General features: G+C 42.9%; 1 protein-coding gene across 1 annotated transcript in view; it reads left to right on the top strand.

Moving 5' to 3' along the window:
* CFAP47 (cilia and flagella associated protein 47) overlaps positions 1-21802 on the top strand; it is an 874184-nt gene that overhangs the window by 520361 nt on the left and 332021 nt on the right. The window contains exons 50-51 of the mRNA XM_069757658.1: positions 8774-8885; positions 10435-10560. Coding sequence (XP_069613759.1) covers positions 8774-8885; positions 10435-10560 — 238 coding nt within the window. The remainder of the gene's footprint in view (positions 1-8773; positions 8886-10434; positions 10561-21802) is intronic.

Raw genomic sequence — 21802 nt, 5'->3', positions numbered from 1 at the left:
CCGGCTTCCCCTTGCTGCCTGATCTCACCTCAGCGTCTTCTACTGCTTCTCTGTTATCTGCCACTCCTATCCCTGTGTTCTCTGGTTTTTCTGACAACTCACTGTTCTCTAATGTGGTGTAGTAATGTACCTACAGGACTAGGAACAGGTATCTTAGCGTGAATGTTCAGTCTAAACACTTTAAATTCAGGAAATTCAGCAGAAAAGGTGGTATAACCAGTGTTGAATCTGCGGACGGGTGTGTCTAGTACTTTGATAATGCGCCAACCCTCTTGTGAGATAGCAAGTATGAGTGTTTGTATACAGTGAGGGCAAGACATGAGACTACTGTGAGTAGTAATGCAATAGTTAAATGCGTTTCCCTTCCCGTCACTGGTTCTGTAACCAAGACAACTAGGGCTGAACTTTGGTACTTCAGCTGCAATGGGCAGTAATTTAGTTAATGATCAACTTTGGTTAGTACAGTTGATCTTACTGCGGAGGGGTATAGCAATGCCACAATCCTTTGAATCAATTGTCACATATATGTGTATGCCGTGTCAGTCACGTCACCAGACCCCTGTTTTGCACTATGGGGCGAATGGCCGGACGTGAGCACCTGTATGAGTATAGCTCTTCGACCGTCTGAGGCCGGAACCAGGGCGATTGCGTGTTGGTTCTATAACAGTCCCCCCTCCGCACTTAGCTGATCTAACAGCCCATGTGTAGTGTGGGATGGCTTAGGAGTAGACACTAGACACACCCTCAGTCGGACTGGACAATACACACAGATACAGACAATTAAGGAAATATATATATCAGACCAGGTTCGTAGACTCAGGACTTTCAAATGTGGTCTATTGTCCAGGGACGACAGCCAACTATCTCAGCCCAGGGGAGGACGTATACAGGGGTCAGGTAAGATGATATATTTTCTTACCTTGTTCAGAGCTGCAGACTCTTCCCACCGATGACGTCCGTCCTGGGGGAGATGTGGTGCGGCTGTGGTCGTCTGGGTATCGTCCTGAGCCCCTCGTTGGTAGCGCCAGCTGTCAATTCTGTCACACTAGGGTGCGACCCATCTTAATTGTCTGTGGTCAAATTGGTTCTCTAGGAGAGAAAGTACGTGCACGGAGGAAAGAATCACAGAACACAGTGGATCGTGTCACAAATGGTTCTCGCCTGGTTTAATGGTTGTAGATTGCCTCCTTTTATAGGAGTAAAGCACATTACATCATTGGGTTTTTCCAACTTAACACTTATCAGAAAACTCTTTTGATCTTTACATGTTCTATGTTATTATCTTTATTATTATAGTACCATAATTCTAATGATTATTACTTTTAATCTATTCCTGTACCATTATCGCCCTAATGGCGCCTTTTGGTCAAGCTGACATCTGTCTCTGCACGTATTCTACTTATCTTTGGTTTATTGGCGATCGATTCACCTTCGTGCAGATACATTTAGTTCTGCTTTTCTTCTTCTGAGCATGCCCAAAGGAAGACCTCTCAGTGGAGGTCTGGGGTCACATGCTCAGATACTGCAGTAGCTCCTATTGGTCCTCTAATAAAGTCCTGAAGCTGCTCAGTTACTGTAGCAGTTCTCATTGGTCCTCTAGGAAGGTCCTGAACTTGCTGCAGCTATAAAAGGTTTGCATGGCCTGTTGGGGATATCATGCCTTCGCTATCATTCTCCTCATATAAAGTGGTCCTCAGGGAGAATTTTGGGATGGAGTAAATCATGTGAGGGTACATGTCAGAGGGTGTGCGTTCAGGTTGCTTCTACAGAGGTACCCACAGATCTTTCACATCTCCCCAAGCACTATTGGTCCTATGCGGATGTGTTCTCCAAAAGGGCTGCAAAGACACTTCCTCCTCATCGCCCCTATAACTGTCCTATTGACCTCTTGCCTGGTGCAGAGCCTCCCCGGGGTCGAGTCTATCCGTTATCTCTCCCGGAGATGGACGCAATGTCCCAGTATATTCAAGAGAATCTGGCAAGAGGATTCATTAGGAAATCAGTGTCACCTGCAGGGGCTGGGTTCTTCTTTGTGCAGAAGAAGAATGGAGAACTACATCCATGCATAGACTGCAGGGGTCTTAACGCCATCACCGTTAAGAATAAATACCCACTACCCCTGATATCTGAGCTTTTCGACAGGCTACGGAGAGCAAGGGTATTTACTAAGTTAGATCTGCATGATGCTTACAACCTGATTCGCATCCGTGAGGGCGACGAATGGAAGATGGCTTTTAACACCAGGGATGGGCACTATGAATATCTGGTGATGCCCTTCGGGCTCTGTAATGCCCCAGCCATTTTCCAAGACCTTATGAACGACATCTTCCGGGAGATGCTCACCACTTCAGTCGTAGTCTATCTTGATGATATTCTCATCTTGTCTCCAGATATTGACTCCCATCGGAGAGATGTTCGCAAAGTTTTCGACCTTTTACAGGCAAACTCCCTCTAAGCCAAGTTGGGTTGGAGAAGTGTGTGTTTGAGCAGGAGTCCTTGTCTTTCCTTGGCTATATCGTCTCTGCCCAGGGATTGGCTATGGATCCTGCCAAGCTACAGGCTGTGATGGACTGACAAGAACCCCATTCTCTTAAAGCGGTGCAGCGCTTTATGGGGTGCATTAATTACTATCGCCAGTTCATCCCACACTTCTCAACTTTGGTAGCTCCCTTGGTTGCCCTCACCAAGAAGGGAGCAAATCCCAAGTTGTGGTCGGAGGAGGTCTCCAAGGCCTTTCTCTTGATTAAGCCACATTTTGCTAGCGCTCCCATCCTACATCTCCCCGATGTAGATAAGCCATTTATTATGGAGGTGGATACCTCATCCGTTGTGCTGGAGCAGTCCTCTTCCAAAAGGATGCTCAAGGTCGGAAGCATCCTTGCTTCTTCTTCTCCAAGACCTTTTCACCAGCGGAGAGGAATTATTCCATCGGGGACAGGGAGTTGCTAGCCATAAAGTTGGCTTTCTCAGAGTGGAGACACCTCTTGGAGGGAGCTCGCTTTTCCTTCCAAGTGTTCACAGACCAGAAGAACTTGGTGTACTAACAGATGGCCCAGCGGCTGAATTCTCGCCAGGCTAAATGGTCCCTGTTCTTCGCCCGGTTCCACTTTACTCTCCATTTTCTCTCCGGGGAGAAGAACATTCGTGCCAATGCGCTCTCTAGCTCCGTAGTGTCATCTGAGTAGGAGCCTCGGCTTATTGTCCCTTCTGAGAGCCTGAGAACTGTGGCTCCAGTTTCGCTAGAGTCTGTGCCCCCAGGCAAGACTTTCGTTCCATCTAATTTGTGACTGGAGGTTCTCTCTTGGACTCACTCGTCCAGGGTGGGTGGACATTTTGGTACCAAGAGGACATCTGAGCTTTTGGCGAGGACGTACTGGTGGCCGCATATGGCCGTGACTTCGAGGACTATATTCAGGCGTGTGTCTCCTGTGCCAAGAATCAGTCTCCTTGGCAACGGCCTGCTGGGCAACTTCCCCCCTGCTGGTGGCAGACAGGCCCTGTGAGATGGTCAGGATGGACTTCGTGGTGGGCTCTCTCAAGTCTCGTAACTGCACCGTTATCTGGGTTGTCACTGATCATTTCTCTAAGATGTGCACTAGGTGCCGCTTCCACGGTTACTTTCTGCACGGGCCTTTGTGGCGTTATTCATTAAACATATTTTCCGTTTACATTGTGTGCCTGATAAAATTGTCAGTGACTGGGGTCCCCAGTTCGCATCTCGGTTTTGGAGAGAGCTCTGTCGTTTACTCAGCATAGAACTAAATCTCTGCATATCATCCCGAGACGAATGGGTTGGTAGAGAGGGCCAACAAGACTCTGGTGACATATTTGCGACATTTTTTCTCTGCTAGGCAGGATGACTGGGCATCTTTGCTACCTTGGGCAGAATTTGCTCTGAACAACGCCGTAGCCGATTCCACTGGGCAGACTCCTTTTCACCTTAATTACGGCCAGCATCCGCGTGTCCCTGTGCCCATGCCTGTGTCATCCACTGATTCCAGGGTGGCAGACTGGGCAGTGGAGGCACGTGACATTTGGGACTGCACACAGGATGCCATTCGGGCTTCCAAAGAGAGAATGAGGATTTCTGCTGATGCTCCCCGGCGCCCTGCTCCGACCTTCGCTCCTGGCGACTTAGTGTGGCTCTCCACCCATAACATCAGGCTGCGAGTTGAGTCCACTAAGTTTGCGCGTCGCTACATTGGTCCTTTCAAGGTTCTGGAACAGGTTAACTCTGTGGTCTACCGTTTGGCTATTCCTATGTGCCTTGGTATCACCGACACCTTCCACGTTTCCCTCTTAAAGGCCATCTATATGTCCCGGTTTTCTGAGTCATCTGCCGGGACATCGGGTTCGTCCACGGATGAGTACGAGGTGAATGCTATCCTGGGGTGCAAGGTAGGACGTAGCGAAAAATCCTATCTGGTGGACTGGAAGGGCCACGGCCCTGAGGACAGAACTTGGGTACCTGTAGAGCACATTTGGGCTCCGCTGCTCATTGCAGCCTTTGAGTGTAGCAAGGCCCAAGGAGGGAGGGTAATGTTAGTTGAGTTCCCGTCGCTGCACAGGGGGAATCTCGAATCATGTCTGCTGCGGTCTCTCATTCTGCATCAGCCGCAGTAGAGCCTGCTCAGCGGAGATGTTGGTCTCAGCATCTCGTTCAGTCTGATTCTGTGCAAAGGGTTACTGCTGCCTTTCCAGGCTCTTCCATTGTATCCTGTACTGATCAGCGGCGAGCAGATGTCTCTGGGACTAAGTCCCACTTTTCCCCTTCTGAGCATGCCCAAAGGAAGACCTCTCAGTGGAGGTCTGGAGTCACATGCTCAGGTACTGCAGGAGCTCCTATTGGTCCTCTAGTAAGGTCCTGAAGCTGCTCAGTTACTGTAGCAGTTCTCATTGGTCCTCTAGGAAGGTCCTGAACTTGCTACAGCTATAAAAGGCTAGTATACACGTGTTTATGTGTGTGTGTTGTGAGTGAAAGTCACTCTTTAATCATTCCCTCCCTTTTGCTTGAATGCTCGCGTAAAGAGGATGATTGTAATCTAGCACCCGACTTGTAACCAACACTGGTACACAAACAGCGTCTATTGCTGTGACCGCCAGTGCTGCACCGTGCGCTATCACCGTGCTTTCCAAACCCAAGTCTGGGTGGTTAGTGGCGTCCACCAGTGCGACATCGCATGCACTCTCGTGCTATTTAATTATTATTTCTGTTACGTGCGGTACTGCGGCCCTGTGACTCAACAGGGTTCGCTTCTTTCACACATGGTGAAGCTAACTTGTGTGTGTATCCTCATTGTACTGTCATATAGTCCGTCATTGCGTAGCAGCAGGTTCCATCTCTGCATGGTTGACCCTGGGCTGCGAACGCACCTTATTCCTTTTCTCTAATTATTTGGTGCATTCCGCTAGCTCTAACAGAGGGTTAAAGCCACTTGATTTAATTCAGGCAAATTAAAACCATAATAGAAGACGGTGATCTTGCTGAAATTTATGTATTTATTGTGAGACAGAATTCAAAACCAACGTTTCGACCTACTGGCCTTTTTCACAGTTATCTATAGAAGACATAAATAATTCTTTAATGACAATGTTGTAACATCAGGTTGCATCTCAACAGAATAATAGACATTGGTGTATCTATATAAATTGAAAGATAACAACATTAACAATAGAAATAATATATTGCTGCCGATGCTTACCGAATCTATTCTATGTGCGTTTGTGCAGTGTATTTTTATTACACTTTAGATATTCTACACCTCTCATGTCTCTTTCACAGTGTCAGACTAGGAGAAGAATATCTAGAGTCTAATAACATTACAGCCACTCTCAGCTATTTCCGTCCTTTTTCGACATGCAGCCTCTTTGCGTGTGTGCAGATCGTTTATATTCGTCACCATCGTTTTACCGTCATGTTCGCCTTTTTCGGCTCATCCTCGGCCTGTAACCATCTGATGCATGCTCCCACATGTCACAGCATTAGCCAGCTACTTAGCTGTCCAGCGTTATTCTAACCAACTTCCTCCTTGGTATATTTATACCCGGCTCCTTTTCACATTACACACACACAGTGAGACCTCACATCATCCCCATGTTCACGGACCAGACAACACTCAGGTATTTCAAATCTGACTGCCCTTTTTGCATGTGTGTGTATATATCTCTCTGATATATAGTTTGTCAATTTATCTATTTTCCTCTAATTTAATTTATACTTTTCACAGACCACTGATACAGTCTATTCCCACAAACAGGTAAAACATGTTTTTCTTACTTTGATGCTTTTCCTCTTTATACTTTACAAACACCATGAATCACACGCTGTGCAACATAAATTTTCTTTACCCCCTTTTCCCCTCCAGCTCTTTTATAATCATTTTTCCACACTAGACCATTTCTATTTTTGTGTATTTATTTTGATATCATTAATTCTCAATTAAGGACACATGTTTGCCTTAGTAATAAAGAGAAGAAACCATTTTTCTGTTGGTCTTTTTCTCTGTCAGCTTTATTTTCCCCCTTGAGTGTGTTTCATTAATATTTCCGCTTTTTAACATACTATGTTATTTTTTAATTTTTAATTTTTTATATATATATTTTTTTTTCCCCCACAGTGCTTGTTCACTTCAGGCTGGAAAATGGCTCTATTTCACTATATCCCTATGAATCAGAAATAGTTTTTGTATCCATATATTATTTCTATTGTTAATTTTGTTATTTTTCACTTTATATTAATACACAAATGTTATTATTCTGTTGAGAAGAAATCTGATGTTACAGCATTGTCATATAAGAATCTATTATTTATGTTTTCTATAGATAATCTTCATAAAGGCCAGTAGGTCGAAACGTTGGTTCTGAATTCTATCTCCCAATAAGTACATCAATTTCATCAAGATCACATGTTGTGTCATAGGTTTTTTTTTCTTATAATTTAGAGTGTATTTACCGTACAGCACCAGAAAATCTTTGGACTACGGATCTCTTTATTTATACTACATATACAACAAAAGCGGATGTGTAAATTCAGGCTAAAAGTATAGAAATAATTTATTTCTACTTACAAATTGATTAGATAACCCTGAGGTTTATGACATACAAAACCAAAAACACATGAGCCACCTGCATAGCGAACAAGTCTGTAGAAACCTGTTCACACCACCAAAGAACTTGAAAACACAAAAGAGCACAGAGAGGTCAAAAAATACTCTGTTGTAAAAAAGTCACAGTAAATAAGCAAGTGCTAGTCAAAAAATGAAAAAATACAGGGTATTTAGTTAATACGTTTTTTTGCAAAAAAAAGTATGTTAAGCTGCTCCACCAATCGCCAAGGTATACCCATAATAGAGCAGTCCTGTCTAATGTATGTAATCCCTATCTGATGTATTTAAAAACCTGTTCATCTGTATAGTACCTGTATGAACAGGGCTCAGAGAGAAAATATCCACGTAGAACTTGCGAGATGGAACAATATTGTACGTATTACATGCTTTTCAAGTGTTTATAAAATAATTATAGTTTATGTCCTTTTCCTTATATGTGTGTGGGGCCAAGATATTTTTCAAACTTTCCATGACTAAATCATCTTTTACACAGATCACAAAATAAAAAAATTACTATCCTCACCACTTTATATGCTTCAGATCTCTAATGGTGGATACATTGATATCGTACCAGTGTTGAGGAATTTCACATTTTAAAACAAATAAGATATTTCTTTCAACAGTAGTTCAAACAATCTCTTTAATGTCTAAACTTCTGTTATGATCAGTTGATCGCCTATTGATTTGGCTGCCAGAACCATTAACAAGCATCATTTGCAATGGAAAAGTTTCCATCAGCAGCTCATTTTCCCTGCATTGGATTCTAAAGGGGAAAATTTAGTATTGCGTGTGACTATTCAAATGATAGTGAGAGCAGGCTCACCATTGCCATTGTCTGTTATTGGCCTTGGCTCATAGGGTTCTTAAACAGGAAAGACATTTAAAAGGGGGTTGTTGAGATGAGAAAGCCTCTTTAAATCTGTCAGTATGATCATTCATCCTAAGCCATCTACATGGGCATGCATAAAGATGAATTAAATGAAGCCTTGATATCTGATTTCCAGAGAAATCAATGTATTTCTTAATATGAAAATTAACTGTAAAGATCTACTGTCCAGACATAGATCCCCTCGAGAATCTGCCTCCAGAGCTAATTTTAAATAGAAAGTTACCAGTTTCACACTAGCACCGTCTCTTTTCGTTTACAGTAATCTCTGGAGGCAGATTCTCACGCATATCTGTGTTTGGCCAATAGCCCTGAACAACTCATTTATGCATAAGGAAAACATGGATTTCTCTGCAACAAAACATTGGATCGCACATAGCAAAGTGTCACTTTCTTTACTTCCTATGACCTACATGCCCATACATATGGTTTAGGAGGGATTATCTTATTGACAGATTCCCTTTAAATTACTATTTTACCTGTTATGCTATAGCAGAAATTATAATCTGATGAAATTCCTTTTTAAGATGAAGAGAAATTATATGTGAATGTTTTCATAGTTCTTTTCTTAAACATTTTCTCTAGCAAACTCTGTTTTATACTTTATGCAGTATCAAGGGTTAAACAGCTGATGATGTTTGCCTAATGCGCTGATGTCTATTTCTAGCTCGGCCCTTCTCTCTGCTGATGGCAATAACTGATGTTGGTATTTCATTTAAAATAGTGTGTAATCTTATTCTACAACCGCTATTTATAACTTTTTTAATTCATTTAATTAAAGGTGGTGTCAGACATTCCAATCATTGGCGGCTCTCAAACATTAACCGTTAAACCTGGTACATCGTCTCCGTACACTCTGACTGTATCACCATGGAAACGTGGATTGTTCCAAGGTAATGAGATCTTGTACTAGTTTGACATCAATTATATTGACTAGTATTAGAATTTATTTATGCCCATACAATGCTTAGAAAAACGATAACAACAAGGGAAGGCGAAATGGATTTTATGTTACTTTAAAAAGAGACCAGTCTGAATTTTTCCATTGATTCACATTTAAAGACAAATAATTTATTCAATTAAATATAATAAGTTGCTGCTAGGCAATATTGTGTGATTCTAAATAAAGCTAATAAAAATGTCATTTTCTGAAAAAGAAGATATTTTTAGAAGAGCCATCAATGGCAGAGATAGTAGGACTTCTTTTTCTTTGTCTGAATGTCCTCTGTGCTAATGTGGGACTTACAACTGGGATTGCTTGAATTGAATGTAAAGACAAAGATGGATGTCTTTGGGAAGATAATACATATTTTCTATAGAGAGGAAAGATTCCTTTAAAACATAGCTTTTAATGAGTCACTAATAAACCCCGGTCAGGCGCAACATAAAGCAACCATGACCCATAGGAGGGCCTACTGAGTTTTTGATACAGAGTAATAGGAAACATTACATTCACAGTGCTATAGTGCATGCAAAAGAGTAGATGTCACCCAGTTTAAGGTTGTCATACTTCAAGAGATTCCACCGGTAGCAGAAACAGTTGGTCCAGTCTATCTACCCTGTCATGCCCTCTGTATGTGCTCCTGCCCTATCAAGGGCAGTACCAAAGTGTAGCTCTCATGATGCGTGCACAAGAAAAAAACACTCCCAACCCCTTTCTTTTTTAATTGAGGTGCAGATTGCTGCCACCTCCTTGAAGAAAATGGTGTACTCTGCACCTCAATTAAGAATACCCACCATTGTTGGATATCTGTTTTGTTTTTCATTTGAACACAGTCACTTTATTGACATTGAGGCACTCTTTGCTATATGGAAATTTGAGCAATTTTGACTTTATTATACTTGTATTTTTTCTTCCTTAACGAGTACACTCACCTGATGACATCTCTTTAGTGAGAAAAAAAGACATCAGCAGGAATTTTTTCTGGGCTTCATATCATGAGAGCTACACTTGGGGCTGCCCTTGTTAGGGTAGGAGCACATACAGAGGGTATGACAAGGCAGATATACAGGATGAACTGTTTCTGCTTCAGGTGGAATCCCTTGAAGTGTGACATCCCTACAGCTCAAATGGGTGACATCTTCACTTTTTTATGCACTATAGCACTTTGAATGTGATATGTCCTATTACTCTCTATCAAAGACTTAGTAGACCATCCTATGGGTCATAGTTGCTTTATGTTTCAACTGTGATGTTACTGTATTCATTAAAAGTTATGTTTTAAAGGAATCTCTTCATGTTCTATGGAATATATAGCCTGAGAGATGAATACCTATCAGCAGGTATCCAAGATGTAGAAGATAATGCAGTACGTAGTTAATCTATTCTTATTATATTATACTACAACTGTCATAAGAGTTTAATTTGTACTGAAATCTGAAATTTAATTTTATATACAAATTTACCTATTAATACAACATCTGGTGTCCACTTGTTATTAGGTGTAATCTCATTTGTTGCGGAAGATGGAGAACAGCAATATCAATGTGGCAACCCACCAGTTTCTGCAGATGGCACTGAAGCTGTGCAAATAGATGGAATTCAGACTTCTAGTGCAGGGGTAGCAGGTATGTTTTGTACTGGGAATATGGATCTGTCAATATGTGAATTTCTGTAATGCTCCAGTCTGTTAATGGTTGCTGAATGTCAGATAAAGTTTGATTGTCAGGTAAAAAAAAATATTCTATGTGCAGAGAAGCTGTATTTTTAAAGAGATTATATGAAATACTAAAATTGATGATTACTAAATTTCTCTTTTTGTATCATTCATGTTATTCTGTTGGGATTGCCATTTTAAGTAAGGTGATTGCAGTTGTATTAGTACATTTGTAGCAAAACGTAACACGAACGTAAAAACAAACAAAAACACTGTTAAAGACCTTTATAATATCATCCTCATGGGGGACTTCAAAAACAAGAAAAGAATACACAGAAGAATAGTACTTCTTTTGGTACAGGGGTAACGTTTCTCCTTATGGAAAGTGACATACCAGCTGGCTTGTCAAGGTAAGGAGGCTTATTCGCCGTGCAATGCTCCTCTGGGAAATTAAATATGCAAATTGCCTGTTCTGAGAAAAATAGGACTTAAACTCTACAGCGCCACCTGTTGGAAGTAGCGATCCTACAAGTCAAAATCAACCCTTTAACGAGTCGTGCAATATGACTTAGGAAGAAAGCCAAATCAGTATCTCAATCCGCAGACATGGTGTTTCGGGCTGTTGGCCCTCGTCAGTTCGAAGATGAGAACTGATTTGGCTAGGTGCATGGCGAATAAGCCTCCTTACCTTAACAAGCCAGCTGGTATGTCACTCTCCATAAGGAGAAATGATACCCCTTAGAACCCAGTCCAGAGCCTCTCACCTAGCCAAATCAGTTCTTCGCACTGATGAGGGCCAACAGCCTGAAACACTGTGTCTGTGAATTGAGATACTGATTTGGCTTTTATCCTAAGTCATATTGCACGACTCGTTAAAGGGTTGATTGTGACTTGTAGGATCGCTACTTCCAACAGGTGGTGTTATAGAGTTTAAGTCCTCATTTCTCAGAAGAGGCAATTTGCATCTTTTGATACAATAATTTAGTCTATTCTTATTTGTTAGAGCCATTCATGAGCATCCTCATCTCTACCAATATTTACAGGTGCTTCTCACAAAATTAGAATAATAACATCAAAAAGTTAATTTATTTCAGTTCTTCAATACAAAAAGTGAAACTCATATATTATATAGAGTTATTACAAACAGAGTGATATATTTGAAGTGTTTATTTCTTTTAATGTTGATGATTATGGCTCACAGCCAATAAAATCCCAAAAGTCATTGTCTCAGTAAATTAGAATACTTAACAAAAACACCTGAAAAGGCTTTCTGAGCATTTAATAAGGTCTCCTAGTCTGTTTCATTAGGCTCCACAATCATGGGGAAGACTGATGACTTGACAGATGTCCAGAAGGCAGTCATTGACACACTACACAAGGAGGATAAGCCACAAAAGGTCATTGCACATGTAAAGAACCATGGAATAAATGGCTCTATACAAATGTATAATAATAATTGCTAAATAAGCTGGCTGTTCACAGAGTGCTGTATCCAATCATATTAATTGAAAGTTGAGTGGAAGGAAAAAGTGTGGTAGAAAAAGGTGCACAAGCAACCGGGATAACTGTAGTCTTGAAAGGATAGTTAAGAAAGTCCATTCAAAAATTTTGGGGAGATTCACATGGAGTGGACTGCTGTTCAATCATTGCTTCAAGAGCCACCACACACAGACATATGTAGTGTCGCATTTCTTGTGTCAAGCCACTCATGACCAATAGATAATTCCAAAAGCTTCTTACCTGGGCCAAGAGAAAAAGAACTGGACTGTTGGTTAGTGGTCCAAGGTGTTGTTTTCAAATGAAAGTAAATTTTTGCATTTTATTTGGAAATCAAGGTCCCAGAATCTGGAGGAAGAGTGGAGAGACACATAATCTAGTGTGAAGTTTCCACAGTCAGTGATGGTTTGGGGAGCCATATCATCTGCTGGTGTATGCTGATGTAGGTCCACTGTGTTTTATCAAGACCAAAGTCAACGCAGCCATCTACCAGTAAATTTTAGAGCACTTCATGCTTCCCTCTACCGTCAAGCTTTTTGGAGATGGCACCTGTCCACACTGCCAAAAGTACAAATACCTGGTTTAAAAACAACAGTGTCACTGTGTTTGATTGGCCAGCACCTCTCCTGACCTTTAACCCAATAGAGAATCAATGGAGTATTGTCAAGAGGAAGATGAGACACAAGATCCAACAATGCATACGAGCTGAAGGCTGCTATCAAAGCATGCTGGGCTTCCATAACATTTCAGCAGTGCCACAGTGTTACGACTGCACATACTTACCTGTCTTCTTCTGCCCCTCGGCGCGCTAACTGCTCTGCGCCGCTCTACTTCTCCCTTCTCTCGGTCATGGCATTCTGTTATTCCGCGCATGCGCAGTAGCGTCTCTTGCACCGCACTGCCTCCTGGGAGGTCGCGACCCGATGGCTCCGCACCAACATGGCGGTGCCCATCGGGTATTTCTTCCCAGCATCTTCCCAGGTAAGACGCCTTTGCTGTGTAGGTTTCCCTGTACTTTTTGTCAGTTTACCTATGTCCTAGGCTCCCCGGTCTCTGTACCTTTGTCTTCGCTGTGTCTGTCCTGCGTTCCAGTCTTGTCTGCCCTGTCTCTCTGCCGTGTCTGCCCTGCGTACTTGCCTTGTCTGCCCTGTCTCTCTGCTGTGCCTGCCCTTCATTCCAGTCTTGTCTGCCCTGTCTCTCCGCCGTGCCTGCCCTGCGTACTTGACTTGTCAGCCCTGTGTCTCCACCATGCCTGCCCTGTGTTCCTGCCTTGTTAGCCCAGTGTCTCTGCCGTTCCTTCTCCGTGTTCCAGTCTTGCCCACTCTGTGTCTCCGCTGTGTCTGTCCTCTTCTTTTGTTTTAAGTAGCCGTCCCTTTTAGTAGCTGTTGTGTCTCCATCCCCCTTGGGCCTGCTCCTAACGCTCCCTGTATAGGAGGTGGTTCCATCTTGTCCGCTCGTCCTCGTGGGCTCTAGAGTCATGACTCAGAGGGTCCACTCTCGGGTTCTTCTCTAAATCCTTACACACAGGCTGATCGCCTCCATGCCAGGTCACATTGATGCAGTAATTGATGCGAAAGGAGCCAAGTATTGAGTGCATTTACTGAACATACATTTCAGTAAGCCAACATTTGGGATGTGAAAATCATTTTTTCAAGCTGATGTTATAAAGTATTCTAATTTACTGAGATAATGGCTTTTGGGTTTTCATTGGCTGTAAGCCGTAATCATTATTAACAGAAATAAACAATTGAGATACATCTCTCTATTTGTAATAACTCTATATAATATATGATTATCACTTTTTGTATTGAAGAACTGAAATAAATTAACTTTTTGATGATGTTCTAATTTTGTAAGAAGCACCTGTATCAACTACTCCGCACCAGATTGCCCAATTTGTTAAGATAGTTCTTTTCTTTTTTTGTTTTCCAATTGTTATTATGACTAAGAATATTTATTTCATTTTTTGGGGATACATAAAAGATAAAGTAAGGTTCTGTAACATTTTTGGCACCAATGGAGTCTGTAAAGCATCCAGAGCCAGTCTAAAGATCAGACTAGGCATGAATCAGAACAGAACAATGTCAATTTAAATATACTTATAGGGGTGGTCTTTTACTAAAATTTCTTTTACAAGGAATCTGTCACCTCGTTTTTCGCATATAGGCTGCGGCCACCGCCATTAGAATGCTGTAGATAAGCCCCCGATGTAACCTGAATGATAAGAAAAACAAGTTAGATTTTGCTTACCCAGGGGCGGTCCGGTGCGGTCCAGATCTGATGGGCATCGCAGGTCCAGGTCCTTCACCTCCCATCTTCATGTGATGATGTCCTCTTCCTTGCTTCTGCCGTGGCTCATGCGCAGGCATAATTCTCTGCCCTGCATCGGGGGATCGAGGGCTTATCTACAGGATTACAGAATGCTGTAGATAAGCCCCTAATGGTGGTGGCACAGATTATATGCGAAAAATAAGGTGACAGATTCCCTTTAATCCTAAATGTCTATTTAATGTAATAATCTATTCTTTTTTCTATATACATTAACCCCTTCACAACCAATGGCAATCATTGCCAATGGTAGATCATTGGTCACACAGCACAGCCACACTCACACAGCACAGCCGCACTCACACAGCACAGCCACACACACAGCACAGCCACACTCACACAGCACAGCCACACTCACACAGTACAGCCACACTCGCACAGTTGAGCCACTCAGCCAAACCCACGCAGTACATCCACACTCAGCTGCACTCACACAGTACAGCCACACTCACGCAGTACAGCCACACTCAGCCACACTCACGCAGTACAGCCACACGCAGCCGCACTCACACAGTACAGCCGCACTTGTGCAGTACAGCCACACTCAGCCGTACTCACACAGTACAGCCACACTCACACAGTACAGCCACACTCAGCCGCACTCACACAGTACAGCCACACTCACACAGTACAGCCACACTCACACAGTACAGCCACACTCAGCCGCACTCACACAGCACAGCCACACAGTACAGCCACACTCACACAGTACAGCCACAATCAGCCACACTCACACAGTACAGCCACACTCACGCAGTACAGCCACACTCAGCCGCTCTCACGCAGTACAGCCACACTCAGCTGCACTCACACAGTTCAACCACATGCGGTACAGCCACACTCGCACAGTTGAGCCACACTCAGCTGAACTCACGCAGTACATCCACACTCAGCCGCACTCACACAGCACAGCCACACTCACGCAGTACAGCCACACTCAGCCACACTCACACAGTACAGCCACACTCACACAGTACAGCCACACTCGCACAGTTGAGCCACACTCAGCCAAACTCACGCAGTACATCCACACTCAGCCGCACTCACACAGTACAGCCACACTCACGCAGTACAGCCACACTCAGCCAGACTCACGCAGTACAGCCACACGCAGCTGCACTCACACAGTACAGCCACACTCGCTCAGTACAGCCACACTCAGCCACACTCACACAGTACAGCCACACTCACACAGTACAGCCACACTCAGCCGCACTCACACAGTACAGCCACACTCACACAGTACAGCCACACTCAGCCGCACTCACACAGTACAGCCACACAGTACAGCCACACTCACACAGTACAGCCACAATCAGCCGCACTCACACAGTACAGCCACACTCATGCAGTACAGCCACACTCAGCCGCTCTCACACAGTACAGCCACACACAGCCACACGCACTCAGTATAGCCGCACTCAGGCAGCACAGCCCCACTCAGCACAGCCCCACTCAGGCAGTACAGCCGCACTCGGGCAGTACAGCCGGAGAGAGAAAGATGGGAGCAACATATGGCAAAATGGAAACAGGAACAGGCAGAATGGGAGCAGCACATTACAACAGAATGGGGGCACAGGATGGGAGCAGCACATGACAGAATGGTTGCGCAGGATGGGAACAGCACATGACAATGGTTGCGCACGATGGGAGCAGCACATGACAAGACGGGGGCGCAGGATGGCAGCACATGACAGGATGGGGACGCAGGATGGAGCAGCACATGACAGGATGGGGGAGCAAGATGGGAGCAGCACAACCAGGATGGAGACCATATACCAATATAAATGCTCGCCACCCGGGCATAGTACGGGTTCAATAGCTAGTATATATATATATGTGTGTGTGTGTGTGTGTGTGTTACTGACGTATATATATATATATATATATATATGTATTCTATGTGTATATTTCTATTCTTTCTATTCTGTTCTAACCTGTCAGTGTGATTTTACTGTACACCGCACATGAATTACTGTCTTTTCGAAGGACATTGGTGCGTAAAAAACGGACATGGAGTGAGTCCTGTGTGTTTTTTCTCTCGCATCCATTGACTTGCATTGGCGAGTCTCATCCGAGATACACAACAAATCGCAGCATGCTGCTATTTTTTTCTCAGTCTGATTTCAGCTGATAAAAAAAACGCAGATGAGATGTAACTCATTGAATAACATTAGTCAGAGTGCAATCTGATTCTTTATCGTATTGCACTTGTCCATTTTTTTCACAAATGAGTATGAGCCCTAAGTTTCAGACTGCAATCTTCATTCTTTCATTCCTTTTCAGACCTCATTATGTGCAGTTTGCAGTCTGATCCAAATTTCAGATTTTTTTTCTTGCGAAAGCGTCTCTTCTTGCAGTAGAGGACGTGAGGTCTGTGTGTATCTCGTGTTGCTGTCTTCTCTGGCTCATATATTGGCACAGTGTCTCTCCAGTACTCCTTGCTTTTGCCTGTTTTCCCTTTCTCACTGCAAAAACACAAGGCTAAGATCAGATGACTGAAGTAAAAATATTTTGAATGAAAACTATTTAGAAAGCTGATTAGCCTTACATTTAGGAAGAAAATGAACAAAGGTGTACATAGTCTGTAATGTATAAAATGTGATATAAAAGTGAAATTATGTACTACACATAAATAACAAAATTAATGATTGTCTACAACACTGTGATTAAGTGCAACTATAGGGAGTTAAGGTGATCAAGCATATTTTGAAACCAGACACTATGGGAGTTTGATGTCTATGGGCAACCTGCAAATTGCACCTTCCCTACTTAGTCCCTCTATGGGCCTTTTATTTCTGTGCTCTCAGTTCTAGTTCATTGCAATGCATTAGACCAGTGGTCCCCAACTCCAGGCCTCGAGGGCCGCCAACAGTGCAAGTTTTCAGGATTTCCTTAGTATTGCACAGGGGTTGGAATCATCACCTGTGCAGATGATCACATTACCACCGATGCAATACTAAAGAAATCCTGAAAACCTGCACTGTTGGTGGCCCTCGAGGCCTGGAGTTGGGGACCCCTGCATTAGACATATCAGTCTTACACTGGCAGAATTAAAAAAAAAAAAAAAAAAAAAAAACGCGCGTCGAGGCTCCCCTTCTCCCCTGTTGCAGCACCACGGCAGCCTGACTCCTGATCCTCAGTATGACCCAAGGTATCTATATAGTACTCTATAACGCCTGTACATAATCTCGGGAGTCATCTGAGTGGCATATTTTTTGTATTTACCTATGCTCCTGATGTCATACTTACAGAGCTCCCTTTTTTAGGGAGTCCTGTATATACGCTATTTATTTAGTTATGTGGGTATTTTGTATCTCTATAGAGATGCTTGGTAATTTTTTCCTTGACTTTTACCCACTTTAACTATTGAGCATCTGCCCATGTGTTTGTGTGCAACAGGGCTGTTTTGGATTTTTTATGTGTCTTTATCAGTATTTTCTTCCATCTTTTTATACTGATTTTTGTAGCTGCTATCTTTCATTCACCTTCTGTTGTCCATGTTTTTGTATATGCATATTTGATAATAAATTGATACTGATTATTTCTGATACCTCTAATCGCTCTGGTTTGGAACTCTTGATTTATTATTTGTTACATTTAAATTCAGTACCGTTTCACTATCCAGTACGCATTTTCATTGGTTTTTGTGCTTGGACCTAGAGGTATGCCCTCTGTTGGTCGAGAGGGCATCTTTGTTTAGGTGTTTTTTACACTGGCAGAATGCCTGTTGGACCCTGCTTATGGCAGCATCTAACAAGTCACCATACTTGTCAGATTGACTTCCTGTTGACCACAAAACCATCAGCTTTTCGCAATTGCGTCATAAGGGTTGTGAGATGGAACTTCCTCCCTCTCTCAACCTTATAAATGCCGCAATCACTATTGATCATGGCATTTGGAGGCTTAAACAGCCATTGGCGGTACGTCAATTTGCAGGAGTCCCCTGAAAAATAAGAAGTGCCAATACGTTCAATGTTGAGAAGGGGTTAATGAGCTGAGTGATGGTTGCACACATGCTCAATCACACTTCTCAAATACAGTTCTTTGCATACTGATCTCCTATGCCTATGCACAGCAGTCAATATAAATAAGTTTCTGTCCTGCGGTAATAAAAAGGTCACCTAAAAAAGTGAAAAGTATCCAGGATGCAACAAGATGTGCCAAATCAATGAATGTGTGCCATAAAAATATGGCGCCTCTTCAGGCTAAGTTGCCCAAGTTTAAACAAATTCAAAGAATTTTTATTAGAGAATGTACATTACTTAAACACAAGGCTGCAACTTGAATTTCTTCTGCAGAGGTTCAGCACAAGGATTACCTACCCCTGTTGTTGCCATTCCGAGGGGCTGAAATTTGGGAATTTGAAAAAATACATTTTTATTGAATGAATAAATAAATAAAACAATGCTTTATTCACTTTAGGGACAGAATCCGATAAACACAGGTTGTTCTCACATCGGGTGACCAGGTCCAACCAATGGGTCTCCCCACCTGAGATGACTGCTTAATAGGCATGTATGAAGTCAGGAGACGTAGCAGTTGGGTTGAGTACTCCAATCCGAGCACGGTCTCTGTACATGAACCGCGTGAAACCCACTTTACTCTTCTTTAAATCCTGAAGATATGAATGGGCCTTAAGGTGGAAGTGCTTCATTGACACATATCTATATAGAATGATGGTTACTAGGGTTGAGCGAAACGGGTCGAAATTTTTCAAAAGTCGCCGACTTTTGGCAAGGTCGAGTTTCATGAAACCCGACCCGACCCCAGTGTGGGGTCGGCCATGAAGTCGGCGATCTTTTGAATCTAGAATCGGAATTCCGATACCGATTCCCGATATGTTTAAGATATCGGGAATTGGTATCGGAATTCAGATTTAAGTGTAAAATAAAGAATTAAAATAAAAAATATCGCAATACTTATCCTCTGACGCGCCCTGGTACTAACCGGGAACCTTCCTTCCTTAGAATCAGCCTTCCAGGACCCTGCGGTGACGTCGCGGTGACGTCGCGGCTTGTGATTGGCCGCGCGGCCGCCCATGTGACCGCTCGCGCGGCCAATCACAAGCCGCGTGGTCACCCGCGACGTCACCGAAGGTCCTTGAAGGGCTGATTCTTAGGAAGGAAGGCTGCCGGAAAGAAGCAGGGCGCGTCCGAGGGTGAGTATATACCTAATAGGAATATACTCACCCTCGGACGTGCCCTGCTTCCGGCAGCCTTCCTTCCTAAGAATCAGCCCTTCCAAGACCTTCGGTGACGTCGCGGGTGACGTCGCGGCTTGTGATTGGCCGCGCGAGCGGTCACATGGGCGGCCGCGCGGCCAATCACAAGCCGCGACGTCACCGCGACGTCACCGCAGGGTCCTGGAAGGCTGATTCTAAGGAAGGAAGGTTCCCGGTTAGTACCAGGGCGCGTCAGAGGGTAAGTATTGCGATATTTTTTATTTTAATTCTTTATTTTACACTAAAATATGGATCGCAGGGCCTGAAGGAGAGTTTCCTCTCCTTCAGACCCTGGGAAGCATGGAAACCCAATGCACTGCATTGGGTTTCGGGTTTCGTCCGACCCCGACCCCGACTTTTTTATAGGATCGGCCGATTTCACTCGACCCGACTTTTTCAAAAGTCGGGTTTCGTGAAACCCGACCCGATCCTATAAAAGTAAAGGTCGCTCAACCCTAATGGTTACCAAAATAGTGTAAAAAACAGATATTTGCATTGTCCACAGAATCTCCCCATAGACAATGTAACTGCGCCTGCCAGATAATCAGACTTTAGTTTGCAGATGCAATTTGGTGTGAATAAAGCATTAGTTTAGCAGCTTTTTTCTGTTTCTATGGTGTATTTACAGTATGTTGTGACATTTACTTTTCATATATAGTTCCAGTAAAGAAAATACAGTGATGATTTTGCAGGAATAAGCAAAGGCCACAATATACACTGAATGCTAGATTAAGAAATGTATAACTTCCTTTGAATAATATCACAATTACTTTAAAGTATAAATGTACTTTTAGGTGACATTCCAGAATAAGCTGTCATGTGTGTGTAAGAAAAATACTATGTCCGGGCATTATATGACTTGTATCCTGTATTTTTTAGCATTTGAAGCCTCAGCATCTTTCCTTTGTGTTCTCTGCTTAAACTGCTTCACAGTTTCTTAACCTTGATGCAGTTAAAAACAGTAACAAGAGACTTGAACAAGTGCTGATCAATGTCGTTGTCACATTGTGGTGCATTATATTCACTTTTTTAAGCGGGACACACCTGTTAATGAATTCGGCAGGTCAGACAAGTCAGTCGCACAATCTTACTCCAGTCAGGGACTGGAATAAGATATGTGGTGTAAGGAAAATCACAGCTCATCCTAATTTATATAAGCTGTGTGTCATGTCCTCGCCGCACCCATATCTTGCCTCAGCTTTACCTATTTTAATGAAGATGGGCGAAAATGCCAAAAGTTACACATAGTTTGCACAATGTCGTCTTGCACAAACATATTCAGACTTTTTAAAATTATTTAATCCAGAATTCTGGCAGTATCGCTTTGATGATTCAGGGCCGTACCTTCAAGCAGTTTTTCTTGAGTGATTAGTGCAGGAGACAGAAAATCTACTGATAAGTTTCAAAAGAAGCATATTACTCTGATAAGATATATTTATAATAATAATAATCTTTATTTTTATATAGCGCTAACATATTCCGCAGCGCTTTACAGACATTATCATCGCTGTCCCCGATGGGGCTCACAATCTAAATTCCCTATCAGTATGTCTTTGGAATGTGGGAGGAAACCGGAGTACCCGGAGAAAACCCACGCAAACACGGAGAGAACATACAAACTCTTTGCAGATGTTGTCCTTGGTGGGGTTTGAATAGCAGGGGGAATAAAATGTAATATTCTTCCTGCAACTGCTGCTCTAGTAAGGCAGCCAGACACTATTTAAAATTGTCTGCAGATAAACAGCATTTCTGGAACTGTAAGGATCCCTTTAAATAGTACTTACATTTTGTAATTCAATAGTTCAAGTGAAGGTAAGAAATCTTGTTATAAACGGGCAGCACGGTGGCGCAGTGGTTAGCACAGCAGCCCCAGTGCTGCAAGGCTGCTGTGCTAACCACTGCGCCACCGTGCTGCCCGTTTATAACAAGGTTTCTTACCTTCACTTGAACTATTGAATTAAAAAATGTAAGTACTATTTAAAGGGATCCTTACAGTTCCAGAAATGCTGTTTATCTGCAGACAATTTTAAATAGTGTCTGGCTGCCTTACTAGAGCAGCAGTTGCAGGAAGAATATTACATTTTATTCCCCCTGCACCTACTCACTTCCAGTCATCGCTTCCTGTCACCTCCAGAAATACTATAACCTGCAGGTAAATAGCTTT

Source organism: Ranitomeya imitator, chromosome 3 (assembly GCF_032444005.1).
Source record: "Ranitomeya imitator isolate aRanImi1 chromosome 3, aRanImi1.pri, whole genome shotgun sequence".
Lineage (NCBI taxonomy): Eukaryota > Metazoa > Chordata > Amphibia > Anura > Dendrobatidae > Ranitomeya > Ranitomeya imitator.
Note: the sequence above shows the minus strand (reverse complement) of the source record. Positions and strands in the feature narration are given on the sequence as shown.